The following is a 16,733-nucleotide window of genomic DNA, read 5'->3' on the forward strand; positions in this document are numbered from 1 at the left end:
TGCGTGGGTGGTTTTCCCACAAATCATACCAAGCAGTTCTTGTACACCAGCAGGGTATCTGAGAATTCACTCAATTCTGACACTATCTGCAGGAGACAGCACCAGATTCCCCAGGTTAAAAGGCTCTGTCCTATAAGACTCCCTGCCCTCCAACCCCCAACTCCAGAAACCAGTCACAAACCCCAGGCTGTTAACTATGCTTCTGACCAACCAGCTACAGATTGGAGGTTCAATTAATTTGCTAGAGCAGCTCACAGATCTCAGGAAAACACATTTACCCATTCAAAATAGGATACTTTAAAGGATACAATAGCCAGGTGAAGAGATACATAGGGCAAGGTCCCAAATAAAGGGGCTCCCACATGGAGCTTGGGGCCTGGCTGGGTGGCACTGTTAGACTAGGTAGATAGCCAGGAGGGAGCAGGGAAAGCGGGTGGTGACTTCACTCAGCTGGATGTCTACATTCTACACATTCTGTGTAAGCTGTTCTCAAGGGATGTGGGGAATGAAAATATAACAGACCAGCTGAAATCAGCTTGTTCCAAGGTGGAGGTGAAGTTGACCCAAACTTCTCCCCAAAATACATTATATACTCAACATAATAAAATCACACCTCTATGACAGTTCCAATGATAACCAAATATTAGCCAAAAACTCTCCTGCCCAAAGCAAGGGTGGTGCAAGCCCAAACTCCAAGAAGACCCCACCTGTTCCCTTTGAAATGTATCCCTACTTAATATTCATCTCCTTTTAGGTAAAAAAGGCTCCCTATTGTTTCCTTACCACAATTCCCTCTGGATCTGCCCATGCCCAACTCTTGGTACTGTACTTTCACATTTCTCTATAATCCTATTTTCCAATTAAACTCTTAAAGCTCAAGCACGTTTGTGTCTATTCTTAAATTCTTTCTTGTGATGAGACCAAGAACCTTTTTCTGGTGACGGCCTGTGGAAGTGCTCTGGTTGCCCAAGCATGGAAGTTCTCTACAACAGACAAGCAGAATGCAACAAAAAAGAAGAAAAAAATGCTCATCGCAGGTTTTATGAGGGCTTCAGTGCATAGTCATGATTGACTAAATCACTGGACAATGAATGATTCAACCTCCAGCTCCTCCTCCAGGTGTTGGCAGTTAAAGGCTGAGAGTTTCCACCATGTATTTACATGGCTGGTTCCCCTGGCAACTAGCCCCTACCGTTGGGTGGGGTCCAAAAGGCTCTCCAATAATATAAGAAGACAACCATTTGGTCTTTATAGCTCTGAAACATTTTCAGGAACTATGGATGAAAACCAGTTATACCTGAGATATTTTTTGTAATCTGAATCACCAAATACATATTATGACATTATATCATATTCAGGAATTCAGGAGTGGTTTGGTTGCAAGGTTGCAGCTTGGGATCTCTCACAAGGTTCTATTCACATGTCACCTGGGGCTACACTCATCTGAAAGCTTGACTGAAGCTGGAGGCTCTGCCTCCAAGATAGCTCACTTGCATGGCTGGCAAATGGTGCTGGTTATTGGTGTGAAACCTCAATCCCTTCCCACACATATCTGCACATGGCAGAATGTCCTCAAAACATGGCACTAAAGGAGGACAAAAACCATATGATCATCTCCATAGATGCTGAAAAAGCATTCAACAAAATTCAACATCCATTCATGATAAAAACTCTCAACAAAATGGGTATAGAGGACAAGTACCTCAACATAATAAAGGCCATATATGAAAAACCCACAGCAAACATTACACTTAACAGGGAGAAGCTGAAAGCTTTTCCTTTAACATTGGGAACAAGACAAAGATGCCCACTCTCCCCACTTTTATTCAACATAATTCTGGAGGTCTTAGTCACTGCAATCAGACAACACAAAGAAATTAAAGGCATCCAGATGGGCAAGGAAGAAGTCAAACTGTCCATGTTTGCAGATGACATGATATTGTACATAAAAAACCCTAAAGAATCCACTCCAAAACAACTAGATCTAATATCTGAATTTAGCAAAGTGTGGGATACAAAATTCATACACAGAAACCCACCGCATTCGTATACACTAACAATGAACTAGCAGAAAGAGAAATCAGGAAAACAATTCCATTCACAACAGCATCAAAAAGATTGAACTACCTAGGAATAAACCTAACCAAGGAAGCAAAAGATTTATACTCTGAAAACTACAAGACACTCATGAGAGACACTAAAGAAGATACTAATAAATGGAAACACATCCTGTGCTCATGGATAGGAAGAATTAATATTGTCAAAATGGCCATCCTGTCTAAAGCAATCTACAGATTCAATGCAATCCCTATCAAAATACCAACAGCATTCTTCAACGAATTAGAGTAAATAGTTCTGAAATTCATATGGAACCACAAAAGACTTCAAATAGCCAAAGCAATCCTGAGAAGGAAGAATAAAGTGGGGGGAATCACACTCCCTGACTTCAAGCTCTACTACAAAGCCACGGTAATCAAGACAATTTGGTACTGGCACAAGAACAGACCTATAGACCAATGGAACAGACTAGAGAGCCCAGATATTAACCCAAATATATAGGGTCAATTACTATATGCTAAAGGAGCCATGGATATATACAATGGGGAAATGACAGCCTCATCAACAGCTGGTGTTGGCAAAACTGGACAGCTACATGTAAGAGAATGAAACTGGATCATACTCTAACCCCACACACAAAAATAAACTCAAAATGGATCAAAGACCTGAATGTAAGTCATGAAACCATAAAACTCTTAGAAAAAAATATAGGCAAAAATCTCTTGGACATAAACATGAGCAACTCCTTCATGAACATATCTCCCCGGGCAAGGGAAACAAAAGCAAAAATGAACAAGTGGGATCACATCAAACTAAAAACTCAAACAAAAAGACATCCTACAGCATGGGAGAATATATTCATAAATGACATATCCAATAAAGAGTTGACATCCAAATTATATAAAGAGCTCACATATCTCTAAAAACAAAAAGCAAACAAGCCAATTAAAAAATGGGCAGAGGAGCTGAACAGACACTTCTCCAAAGAAATTCAGATGGCCAACACATGAGAAGATGCTCCACATCACTAATCATCAGAGAAATGCAAATTAAAACCACAATGAGATATCACCTCACACCTGTTAGGATGGCCACCATTCAAAAGACAGACAACAAATGTTGGCAAGGATGTGGAGAAAGGGGAACCCTCCTACACTGCTGGTGGGAATGTAAACTAGTTCAACCATTGTCGAAAGCAGTATGGAGGTTCCTCAAAAAACTCAAAATAGAAATACTATTTGACCCAGGAATTCCACTCCTAGGAATTTACCCTAAGAATGCAGGAGCCCAGTTTGCAGAAGACATATGCACCCTATGTTTATCACAGCACTATTTACAATAGCCAAGTAATGGAAGCAACCTAAGTGTCCATCAGTAGATGAATGGATAAAGACGTGGTACATATACACAATGGAATATTATTCAGCCATAAAAAGAAAACAAATTCTAACATTTGCAACATGGATGGAGCTAGAGGGTATTATGCTCAGTGAAATAAGCCAGGTGGAGAAAGGTAAGTGTCAAATGTTTTCACTCTTCTGTGGAGTATAAAAACAAAGCAAAAAGAGAAGGAACAAAACAGCAGCAGACTCACAGAACCCAAGAATGGACTAACAGATACCAAAGGGAAAGGGATTGGGGAGGATGGATGGGAAGGGAGGGATAAGGGGGAAAAAGAGGCATTACAATTGGCATGTATAATGTGGAGGGGTGACAGGGGTAAGGCAGTATAACACAGAGAAAAGTAGTGATTCCGTAGCGTCTTACTATGCTGATGGATAGTGACTGTAATGAGGGATGTGGTGGGGACTTGATAATATGGGGAGTCTAGTAACCATAATATTGTTCATGTAATTGTACATTAATGATAGCAAAAAAAAATTGAATCCAAAAATAAAAAAAGGGAAACAAAATAAAAAATGAACTAATAGGACTACATCATGCTAAAAAGCTTCTGTACAGCAAAGGACATCAGCAGAAGAAAAAGGCATCCTACACTATGGGAGAATATATTCATGAACAACTCATCTGATAAGGGGTTAACATCCAAAATCTATAAAGAACTCACACATCTTAACACCCAAAAACAACTTGATCAAAGAATCAGCAGAGGCCTTGAACACACTTCTCCAAAGTAGAAATACAAACTGCCAACAAGCACATGAAAAGATGCTCCACATAACTGATCATCAGGGAAATGCAAATTAAAACAATGAGGTATCACCTCACACCAGTCAGGATGGCCAACACCCAAACGGCAAGGAACAACAAATGCAGACGAGGATGTGGAGAACCGGGAATCTTCCTACACCATTGGTGGGAATGTAGATTAGCTCAAACATTGTGGAAAGCAAAAGTTCCTCAAAAAGCTAAAAAAAGAAATACCATTTGACCCAGTAATTCTTCTAGGAATTTACCTAAAGAAAAGAAGATCCCAGATTCAAAAATACATAGGTACCCCTGTGTTTATCAGAGCACTATTTACAATACCCAAGATCCAGAAGCAACCTAAGTGTCCATCAGTAGATGAATGGATAAAGATGTGCTATATATACTCAATGGAGTATTATTCTGTCATAAAAAGAAAAGAATCCTGCCATTTGCAACAATATGGGTGGACCTAGAGGGTATTATGCTCATTGCAATAAGACAGGCTGAGAAAGACAAATACTGTAAGATTTCACTTGTTTGTGGAGAGAAGAAAATAAGAAAGGAACAAATCAGCATTAGAATCAGACACTGAGAACTGAGCAGTGGTACCAAGGAGAAGGGGAGTGGGTGGGGGCAGGGGAGTGGGCTGTTGAACACAACACTGTGATGTACATTTGATAATTTAAAAAAAAAGGTAAAAAAAGCTGAAGGAGTTATCAGTAGACCTTCCCTTAAAGAAATGCTGAATGGGGGTAATTCAGGCTGAAATCAAAAAAACACTAGACAGTAACTCGAAGTCATAAAAACATTTAAGAACACTAGTAAAGGGTCTTTTGGTCTTGGCACCATCTTTTTAGAAACCTCTAAACTATAAGAGACAAATGGATGAAGAAGCAAATGGAAAAGCTTGAAGCAAAAAAGATGAAGCAGAGGCCCAATGAAACAGCTTACACACCATGGAACCCACAGGAGCAGAAATGAAGAAATCCAGAGACCAAGGACACTAGCACAAATTGTTGGACTGCATGCCTACCATCTAGAACTTGTCTCAGTGCATTAGAATATCCATCATCTGATTGTAGTGACCATCTTTGAGAGACCCACCTTGCCCATAACAAAACAGTCCCTTTTGGTCCTTTGTCTTGGACCTGTGACATTCTGGACTATTCATTTTCTCAGCTGTGATCTCAGGCTGAATCTAACACGTGCACAATAAATCATTTCTTCTGCTGTCTTAGCTGAAGGAAAAAAAAGGAACACTAGTAAAGGTAATTTCATAGGTGAATATAAAAGCCAGTATTATTTAAAAGAAAAAGATTGTCATGCAGGAATGTCCCCAGTCACTGATTGAAGACTAAACACTGGTAGAGCCTACTGGAGGAGTGATAAAAACACATTCTTCAACCCAGCAACTGCACTGCTTGGTAATATGCATCAGATAAATAACATATAGAGGAGGTACCTACAAGGACATTCATGGAAGCACTGTTTATAACAAGGTAATTAGCACCAGCCTTAAAGTCTACCAATCGAGGTCAAATAAACATCCATAATGAACTTCAATAGGTCATGTGAACATTCAGACAATGTATTATTATGCAAAATGTGTGAGAATTAGGTAGATTAATAGGATTAGAGAATTAGGTAGATTAATCTGTTATTAAGAGGAAAAAGTTGCAGAATATGTGCAGCATAAGATTTGTTTAAAACAATGTTATTTTTATGTGTATTGTAAATGCATGGAAAAAATGTCTGGGAAATACACAGTTGTTTCCTTTGCCAAAGATACTGCAATTGCTACCAGATAATCAAGTTGAAAATGTTAGAAAAAGATCTACGAATTTTCATATTTAATTCCAAGTGTAATATTTTCATTGCAGTATAAATGTATTCATGACTCTGGATTAAGAAAAATTCAGGTAGGTAGTATAGATCTGAGGTAAACTTTAACTTATCCAACAAATGGGGTGGGGGGGGTGGATAATGTGACCTAGAAGAAATAGGAATACTAGTTGAGAGGAATACCAGTTTAGTGGAGACACCAACTAAAGAGCGTAAGTTTCTGAAAACACAGGCTTCCTGAAAAACCAAACTGACCAACTGCCTAATTTTCCCATAGAGCCAATTTACCTCAACACAAATCCCACCCATATCACATACCTAATGTGTGGAAAGAATTGTTACAGTGCTGGGGATATGAACCTTGTCCTCACTTTATTTCACCTGATACTTGCAGTTTTGTATAATGCAGGTTATCAGTTGTCCCTGTATTTTAGATGGGGCTTATGTGAGGTACAAGAATGAGTTCAGGCTGAACAGAATTTAAACCTGAAGTCAGTATTCTTTTCCCTATGACATCCTCCTGTTATGTAAGGGTAACTGGACAAGGGTGTAATTCTCTATAATTAAAATGGATCATTATGTGCCTGCCTATTTTAATAACTTCTTGATCTCTTCCATTCCTCATCCCAGTCCAGACTATGCTGTCATATTACCTGGCCTCAGCTTACTCTACTTCCTATTTCTTTTCAGGTATCCTATACCTGAGTCACTTTCCTACAGGTCCCTTACATTGGAATTTCCAATTTGCTTGAATGCTTCTACGCTGAAGCTCTCATCCTGCCTTAAATTTTTCTTTTGAGGAGTTTCATGGACTAGAGCAAAAGGGCCCTCAAAGTCAATTGCAATCTGACAGAAGAATGCTCCTCTTTCCTCCATGAGCAATTTCAAACTTGCACTCTCTGAAAATTCATTCTCATCTTCCTCAGTGTGTGATCTTGCTAACTCCAGAGAAGTTCAGAGATCCAGGTGAGACATCCTCAATTCAGACAGTGAAACTGAGTTTATCTTTGAAATCCACTTCTTCCTTTTCCTGATGCCAAGGACACCTTTCCTATAAAGCTAGCCAAATCCCTTCTCTTCTCTTGGCTCCATTCTGTCCTATTTCCTAAAGAACTAAACTTCTCCAATTACCTGCTTCTCCAGAGGCACTCGGTCACGCTCAGGCCAGTCCCAATTTACACCAAAACCTCCAAACTCCATGTGACGTTTCCCCTTCACTTACTGCCCTCTTCCCCTCACCATGACAATCTAAATTTCTGGTTTCCATGTCCTCCTCCTGGTTTCCCACCTCTGATAACTCCTTCCCAATCTTTTTCTACTCATCTCTATCATTAGTCTTAAAGGGACCATTTACATATCCATGAATCCTAAATCTGTGCTAGAGATTTGTTCTCATTAACTCTCATACTATGACTCAGTCACTGTACTGTATGCCTGCTGACTTATTTCCCTACAGCAAGACCAATGGAACAGACCAGAGAGCCCAGAGAGAAGTAGGCTGAGATTAACAAGTATCAAAAGCACAGCTTTCAAGTGGCAGAGGCGGATCTGAATACAGGTTGCCTGCATCCTTGCATTAACTACCCAGATAGTCTGGATGGTGTCTTAAAACTCATATCCCCTGGGTAGTCTTCACCCTCTCTCCTTTTCTCCTACAGCCAATGAGCCAGAAACCCTTATTATATTTGGTTTTCTTATATGCCTTCCAGACCAGTCCATGATCAAAGCCTACAAAATGACACTAGCTGGCTTGGACTACTGTCTAGGTGAAGAATACTAAACTATCTTGGTATCACCACCTCTGATCTTCCAAATCTTGCTCCTATAAGAGTCAATACAATAGCACAATCATCTAATGCTGAGGTATCACTCTACTTAAAACCACTCAATGGCTTACTACACTCCCCATGGATCTAACACCAACCTGAAACCTTGTTTTGTGTTCTCTATCCCTCCCTTCCCTTACACCATTTTTCAGGTTTTAGCTGAAGACCCCAATTTCTCTAGGCAATTCTCCAATCCAGACAAGGTCTGGTAACAAAATTTCCTTTACTCCATCACAGAAGCTATCACTTGCCTATGAATACCATGAAGCGAAAATAAGTTTTGTCTCCATCATCCCATTACTTAGAAGCCAGCTTTTGGTTAGAAATAATAGGAAAACAGAAACTTGTAACCAGCATATAATGTTTTGGTTTACATGTTTTCTGAAGTGTTCCTATGTAAGAAAACTTGAACTTGTAAGCATCAAAAGCTGTTGGGATTGTACATATTCACGGGAAACATATTCATTACAGGGGAAAAAAATCACCTGGCATTCTAATTATCACAATTTCCTGTGAGCACATCAACTAGTTAGGACTTTGTGTGATGACTTTACACTGAGTTTGGGCAGAATGGAAGTAAACTGATTCTCTACCAGCTGACATTAATCATCCTAATCATCTGCATAACCCAAGCCTCAGCAACAGGCTTTACTCCACAGATTAAGTATATTTGTCAGTGTGTCAAGAAGAACTTTTATTACTTTTACAACAAGCTCTTAGGCTTTCTTGCCAGATGCCTTTGGGGCAGGTGCTTTCTGGGCTGGCGCTTTCGGACCCTTCTGAGCTTTCGGAGGTGCTACCTTCTGGCCAGCAGGCTTTGGGGCAGGAACCTTCTGGGATGGTGCCTTCCTGCCCACAGCAGTCATCTTCTTTGCTGGAAGCTTTGCAGGAGCAGGAGCAGGAGCTGCAGCTGCACCCTTAGCAGCAGGTGCCTTCTTGGGAGATGCTTTTAGGACAGCTGCCTTTTGTAGCTTCTTAACTTCAAGTTTGATTATTCTGTTCCTCTGAAAAATTACAATGTAAATATTTATCACATTTGCATCCTGTGTGTATAGAAGACAATCCTTACATCTAAGACCTTTATGAAGTCAACTCCAGTCTGCCAATCTTGGGCAGGCAGAATTACCTGACAAGTTTATGGTTAGAATACAACAATCTTGTAATAATTTAAACACTTACCATTTTCTTTGCCTTCATGACTTTATAACGATCAAAGTCTGTCATTCTGGCTTTCTGTTAAAAAGAAACAAAAAATCCTCATTCACCTTCCAACCCTCCAAAAAAGGTAAGCTCAGAATTCAAATGACTCTAAATCATTACCCTTTCTCTGGCTTCAATCTTCTTGGCCCATCTTGTAGCTGCCCATTTTGTACTGATATCTGCCTTTTGCCAGGCTTGTCGAACATACTTCTGACGGGCACTATAAAGAGCCAAGACTACAGATTAGGAAATCAGCTCTGAAGCCACACAGACCCAAGGACAGTTTTTACATCCTGAGCAGCACAGTTTATACCCACTGAAATTTTTTAAAAAAAGCATGAACAATTCCACTCACAATAGCATCAAATGAAAAAAATGCCAAGGAATAAACCTAACAAAGGACCTATACTCTGAAAACTATAACATGCTTATGAGAGACATTAAAGAAGATACCAATAAATGGAAACATCCCGTGCTCATGGATAGGAAGAATTAATATTGTCAAAATGGCCATCCTGCCTAAAGCGATCTACAGATTCAATGCAATCTATATCAAAATACCAACAGCTATTCTTCAATGAACTAGAGAAAATAGTTCTAAAATTCATATGGAACCACAAAGACCCCGAATAGCCAAAGCAATTCTGAGAAGGAAGAATAAAGAAGGGGGGTTTATGCTCCCCAACTTCAAGCTCTACTACAAAGCCACAGTAATCAAGACAATTTGGTACTGGCACAAGAACAGACCCATAGACCAATGGAACAGACTAGAGAGCCTAGATATAAACCAAAGCATATATGGTCAACTAATAATACGAAAGGGAGCCATGGATATACAAAGGGTAAATAACAGCCTCTTCAACAACTCTTGGCAAAACTGGACAGCCACATGCAAGAGAATGAAATTGTATTATTGTCTAACCCTATACACAAAAGTACACTCAAAATGGATCGAAGACCTGAATGTATGTCATGACACCATAAAACTCTAGGAAAAAACACAGGCAAAAATCTCCTGGACATAAAACATAAGCAACTTTTTCCTGAACACATCTCCTCGGGCAAGGGAAACAAAACCAAAAATAAATAAATGAATTTACAACAGCTAAGAAATGGAAGCAACCTAAGTGTCCATCAGCAGATGAATGGATAAAGAATATGTGGTACATATACACAAAGCCTTAAGAAGAAAACAAATCCTACCATTTGCAACAACATAGATGGAGCTAGAGGGTATTTTGCTCAGCGAAGTAAGCCAGGGAAAGACAAGTATCAAATGATTTCACTCATCTGTGGAGTATAGGAACAAAGAAAAACTGAAGGAACAAAACAGCAGCAGACTCACAGAACCCAAGAATGGACTAACAGTTACCAAAGGGAAAGGGACTGTGGAGGATGGGTGGGAAGGGAGGGATAAAGGGGAAAAAAATAGGGGCATTACTATTTGCAGATATAATGTGGCGGGGGGGCGGGGCACGGGGAGGGCTGTACAACACAAAGACAAGTAGTGATTCTATAGCACTTTGCTACACTGATGAACAGTGACTGTAATGGGATATGTCAGGGGGATTTGGTGATGGGGGTAGTCTAGTAAACAATGTTCCTCATGTAATTGAAGATTAATGATACCAAAAAAAAAAGAAGAAATGAAACTACATCATGCTAAAATGCTTCTGTACAGCAAAGGACACCAACAGCAGAACAAAAAGGCATCCTACAGTATGGGAGAATATATTTGTAAATGACATACCCAACAAGGGGTTAACATCCACAGTATACAACAAACTCACATGCCTCATCAACACCCAAAAAGCAAATAACCCTACTAAAAAATGGGTAGAGACTATGAACAGACACTTCTCCAAAGAAGAAATTCAGATAGCCAACAGGCACATGCAAAAATGTTCCACATCACTAATTATCAGGGAAATGCAAGTTAAAACCACAATGAGATATCACCTCACACCAGTTAGGATGGCCAACATTGAAAAGACTAGAACAACAAATGCTGGCGAGGATTCGGAGAAAGGGGAACCTTCCTACACTGCTGGTGGGAATGTTAAGCTAGTTCAACCACTGTGGAAAGCAATATGGACATTCCTCAAAAAACTAAACACAGAAATACCATTTGACCCAAGAATTCCACTCCTAGGAATTTACCCACAGAAAACAACTTCTCAGATTCACAAAGACATATGGACCCCTATGTTTATAGCAGCACTACTTACAATTGCCAAGATATGGAAGCAACCTAAGTGTCCGTCAGTAGGTGAATGAATAAAGATGTGGTACATATACACAATGCAATACTACTCAGCCATAAGAAATAAATTTTCCCATTTGTAATAACACGGATGGAGCTAGAGGGTATTATGCTCAAGTCAAGTAAGTCAGGCAAAGAAAGACAAATACCAAATGATTTCCCTCATTTGTGGAATGAAACAACAAAGCAAAATTATAGGAACAAAATAGCAGCAGTCAGAGACTTCAAGGCGACTAGTGGTTACCAAAGGGGAGGGGTAGGGGAGGTTGGGTGGGGAGAGAGGGAGGAGATTGTCGGGTAGCATGATTGGGGCTAAGAAAAAGATGGTGCAGCTCAGAGAAGACAAATAGGGACTCTGTGGCATCTTACTACAGTAATGGACAGTGACTGCAAGGGGTATGGGGGGGGACTCGATAATAAGGGTGAATAATAACCATTGTTTTTCTTGTGAAACCTTCTTAAAGAGTATATATCAATGATACCTTAATAAAAAAAAGCATAAGCAAAGTGCCCAAAGTACACTTCTTGTTAATCATCCCTCCAGCATTAAGCTCTAGAACACATAGTACGATGCACTTTTATTTCGTGTTCACTAAACCAGGATGTCTTATAATCTCAAACACACAATTTTACTAATAAAAAGAAACTCAAACCAGTCCATTTTCTGGATTTAAAGATCACCTCTGATCACATATATACAATTTTATGGTAATGGATGTGTAGAAAGCAGTTTCTTTTCCATAATGAATGAGGTAAAGGTAACCCTTAGGCTTCATGTTTTCATTTATATTATAATGCTTAAAGACCAAATGTCACTGCTGCACAGACAACTGTACAGAAACACAGATTGAATTCTACAATCCATATCACACTGAGCATCAATTCCTCATAAGCAGCTAGGAATTGAACCTCTTCAGTGGCTGTCATCGTGACATGATGTATGTAAAATACTTACCAAGTAACTGACACTGGATGCTCAACTAAGGATAGCTAGTATTCAAAGAGACCCAAGTTAGTATTTTTGTTTTGAAGCTGTTAAGTGACTAGAACATGTTCGGGAGACCAGAATTTCTTTGCTGTATAAACTTGAAGGGTGACAAGAAAAACAGGATAGCAAATCTGGATAAAGGCAAAGCCGGAAAACTACTATATGGTGGAAACATAATCAAAGGACATTTAAAAGATAAATAATGCCTGTCTACTTCTGTACTGCAAATCCCTCTTCTGAACTGCTCTCACTCTTCAACACTGCTTATTATATTCTCAAGTGGAAAACAACAAAACAGCAACATTTTTTTACTTAAACTAAGAAAACTTTTATTAGTATAAACAAGCTGGGGGAAGGGTGATAGTTGGTGCAGTTACCTGTGTGGAAACTTGAGGATGAAGTCAGTGAGCTGCATGCATTTGAATGGCATAGCCTGTCTCCTTACCTGAGTGCAAGGCCCATCAACCAAAGCCTAGGATACACAATACATGAGATTTAAACATCTCAGTGAAAAACATAATAGCATTCAAAACAGGTATCCTATATGTCTGTCCTTTCTGAATCATCAAATCTCTTACTATTTACGTGTTTTAAAAAGACTAAACTAACTTAACTACATATAATTAAGCAATTTTGAGTCTTTATTCCTTACATTTCCAACAAACATCTTTAAGTTCATTCACGGCCTTTGGTCAATCCCTTAGATTGTTCTCAAATTCAAGGGTTTTCTTTGTGCTGGGCGTTGTTCTGAACTCGCTTTACAAATAATCAGTTAAAAGCTCTTGCTAGTTTTAAGTGGCAGAAGGAATACTAAAACCCAATAGTACTGGCCAGCTCAAGTCTGTGCCTGAAACCTCTACTTTGAACAAAGGTACCATCGACAGCGTTGCCACTGCGACAATAATCATTATCTGCACACCACCCACTGCCGTGTTAGGTTGTGACATTTCTCCTTACACTTACCCTGTTCTGATCAATAACATCTACAATTGCGACCAGCTTCCCGGCGTGAGGCCCGAAGGAGACGTAAGCCACACGGCCAACCTCCACGAAGCGCCTGAACACCTAAAATGGGAGTGGGGGAGGTGCGTGGTGGAAAAACCAGCGATACTGATTAAAGATACTCCCTCGTTTATAAAGCTTTGCAGCTTAAATACAATGTAGCTAAGTACTGCGAGAAAATATTGAGGGGAATATGCTCATTTGCCACCGGACGACGCGGCTGAACGAAACGTTAGTGGCAGCAGCAAAGGCCGGTTCCGTAGGCCTCCAAGCCTGTGGGGCACGCACAAGCCCAGCCAAGCACACGTCGCCGGCCGCCCCGATCTTCCGGCTCCGCGGGATGGCGGCGTGCACGCGTGGCCCAAGGCGCGCTGGGCCTCCACGCGCTGTGCAGCGGCGCGTCCGGGAAACTCCTAAACTCTGCCCGCCCCGGGCCCTCACCGCACGCTACCTAAAACCCGGTGAGCGCCTCCGCCGAGCGGATGTGGAGCGGTAAAGTTGCCAAAATTGGAGCTCGCAACAGCTTTACTCACCATGCTGGCTGCGACCGGCGAGAAGGAAGAAAGCCTCCCCGCATTTGCGCAAGTGCAAGGCGGCCGCTCCGCCCCCAGCACGTAACGAGACGCAGACGTGGAAACGGATTGGTCGCGTCTACTGCGTTAACGCTCGCTGCTCCCCGGGAAAACATGGCGGAACTTCCCCGAGCCGGACTTTCGGCGAAAGCCGGCAGCGAGATTGGGTTTAGTGATAGGTGGGCGAGAGGCAGTCATTTCTTGGGACTTGAGGGTGAAGAATAGCACAGAAGGTAAGCCTTCCCCTGTAACACTGTCCGCAGTCCACTTAATTTTTTCTTTTAACATTCTTCCATCTTTCCTTTCACTACTTAGTATTATGATTTTTGTGTAAGTGTTGCTCATGGCTTAGTATTAGATGTTTCCTCTCCCTCAGTGACCCCAGTAATTTTGCTTCCCTTTCATTCTAAATGATTAGGACTTACAGAAAAATTGCAAAACTACTATAAATAATTCCCCTGAACTCTTCGCTTAGATTTTCCGAATGTTAACGTTTTACATTTGCCTTGTCACTCCACAATTTTTTTTCTGAACCATTTGAAATTGCAGGCATAATGTTCCTTTATCTATACACAAACGTGCTATCCTAAAAATAAGGACGTTATCTTACATAGTTAAATGATCAATATCAGCAATATAGTCTATTACTATATATAGTATATTATAGACTATTAGACAGTCCTTATTTAAATGTTACCAATTGGCCCACTTATGTCCTTTAGAACAAATGAACATTTTTTCCACTGGTGCATAATCTAATGGAGGATTAAAAACTGCATTTGTTTGTTGTGTCTAGTCTTTTAAAATCTATGACAGCTCCTAAGACATTCTTTTGTCTTTCATAATACTGGCATTTTAAATACAGGCTAGTTGTTTTGTAGAATGTCTCTAAATATGGGTTTGTCTCCATCATGCTAGGATTCAGATATGCATTTTTGCAAGAAATGCTACGCCCTAGATGCCTCACATCAGAACACATGCAGAATATCTCTCTGTCTAAGTATGGCAATGTTACCTTTCATTATTTGATTACGGTTGTTATCACTGTGCTGACAATTCCCTAATGTATTTCAGTCCTTTCCTCTAAGCTCTATACCAGTTGGTATCATCTCAGGGTTCTAGCAGCCTCTAGTGACCTGTGCCATTGCTCACTTCAATCTTTTCTCTGCTCACCAGTCAGAGGGATCATTTTAAAAAACAAATCAAATCATGTCACTTCTTTTTTTTTTTTCAATTTTTAAAAGTGTTATTTTATTGTGGAAAGAACACTTAACATGAAATCTACCTTCATCAGTTTTTTTTTTTGGTATCGTTAATGTACAGTTACTTGAAGAACATTATGGTTATTAGACGCCCCCTATTATCAAGTCCCCCCCACGTATGCCATTACAGTCACTGTCCATCAGCGTAGTAAGATGCTATAGAATGATTACTTTTCTTCTCTGTACATACTGCCTTTCCTGTGTCCCCCGCACCTGCTACATTATGTGTGCTGATCATAATGCCCCTTTTCCCCCTTTATCCCTCCCTTCCCACCCATCCTCCCCTTTCCCTTTGGTAACTCTTAGTCCATTCTTGAGTTCTCTGAGTCTGCTGCTGTTTTGTTCTTTTGGTATTTTCTTTGTTCTTATACTCCACAGATCAGTGAAATCATCCGATACTTGTCTTTCTCCACCTGGCTTATTTCACTGAGCATAATACCCTCTAGCTCCATCCATGTTTTTGCAAATGGTAGGTGTATGATCTTTTTGATGTATTTTTGAATTCGGTTTGCTAATATTTTTTTGAGTATTTTTGCATCTGAGTTCATCAGGGATATTGATCTGTAATTTTCTTTGTGGTGTCTTTGCCTGGTTTGGGTATAACAGTGCTGTTGGCCTCGTAGGAGTATTCCCTCCTCTTGTAATTTTTGGAAAACTTTAAGGAGGATGGGTATTACAGCCTCACTAAGTGTTTGATAAAATTCAGCAGTGAAACCATCTGGTCCAGGAGTTTTGTTCTTAGGTAGTTTTTGATTACCAATTTAATTTTTCTGCTGGTAATTGGTCTATTTAGATTTTCTGTGCCTTCTTTGGTCAGCCTTGGTAGGTTGTATTTTTCTAGAAAGTTGTCCATTTCTTCTAGGTTATCCAGTTTGTTACCATATAATTTTTCATAGTATTCTCTCATAATACTTTGTATTTCTGTGTTGTCCGTAGTGATTTTTCCTTTCTCATTTTTGATTCTTTGTATGTGTGTAAACTCTCTTTTTTTCTTGATAAGTGTGACTGGGGGTTTATCTATTTTGTTTATTTTCTCAAAGAACCAGCTCTTGCTTTCTTTGATTCTTTCTATTGTTTTATTCTTCTCAATTTCATTTATTTCTGCTTTAATATTTATTATGTCCCTCCTTCTATTGACTTTAGACCTGATTTGTTCTTCCTTTTGTAGTTTCATTAATTGTGAGTTTAGACTGTTCATTTGGGATTGTTCTTCTTTCCTGAGGTAGGCCTGTATTGCACTATATTTCCCTCTTATCATGGCCTTTGCTGCATCCCACAGATTTTATGTTGTTGAATTATTGTTGTCATTTGTCTCCATATATTGCTTGATCTCTGTTTTTGTTTGGTCATTGATCCATTGATTATTTAAGAGCATGTTATTAAGCCTTTGTGCGTTTGTGGGCTTTTTCATTTTCTTTGTGTAATTTATTTCTAGTTTCATACCTTTGTGATCTGAGAAGCTGGTTGGTACAATTTCAGTCTCTTTGAATTTACTGAGGTTCTTTTTGTGGTCTAGTATATGATCTATTCTTGAAAATATTCCATGGGCACTTGAGAAGAATGTGTATC

General features: G+C 39.8%; 1 protein-coding gene across 1 annotated transcript; it reads right to left on the minus strand.

Annotated features, from left to right (window-relative positions):
• Positions 1-8,546: 8,546 nt before the first annotated feature.
• RPL14 (ribosomal protein L14) lies at positions 8,547-13,931 on the minus strand. The gene is made up of 6 exons (XM_017659304.3): positions 13,864-13,931; positions 13,292-13,393; positions 12,706-12,800; positions 9,198-9,297; positions 9,057-9,110; positions 8,547-8,881 (listed from the first exon to the last, which is right to left on the minus strand). Exons 1-6 carry the CDS (start codon positions 13,864-13,866, stop codon positions 8,594-8,596), a joined length of 642 nt encoding a protein of 213 aa, XP_017514793.1. The 5' UTR covers positions 13,867-13,931; the 3' UTR covers positions 8,547-8,593.
• Positions 13,932-16,733: the final 2,802 nt, after the last annotated feature.

Source organism: Manis javanica, chromosome 3 (assembly GCF_040802235.1).
Source record: "Manis javanica isolate MJ-LG chromosome 3, MJ_LKY, whole genome shotgun sequence".
NCBI lineage: Eukaryota > Metazoa > Chordata > Mammalia > Pholidota > Manidae > Manis > Manis javanica.

Coding starts and splice junctions, on each gene's coding strand:
- RPL14 (XM_017659304.3), bottom strand. Junction 9,298..12,705: donor ATCCTCAAGTTTCCACACAG/GTAACTGCACCA, acceptor GGCTCTTTATAG/TGCCCGTCAGAAGTATGTTC. Junction 8,882..9,056: donor TCATGAAGGCAAAGAAAATG/GTAAGTGTTTAA, acceptor GTAATTTTTCAG/AGGAACAGAATAATCAAACT.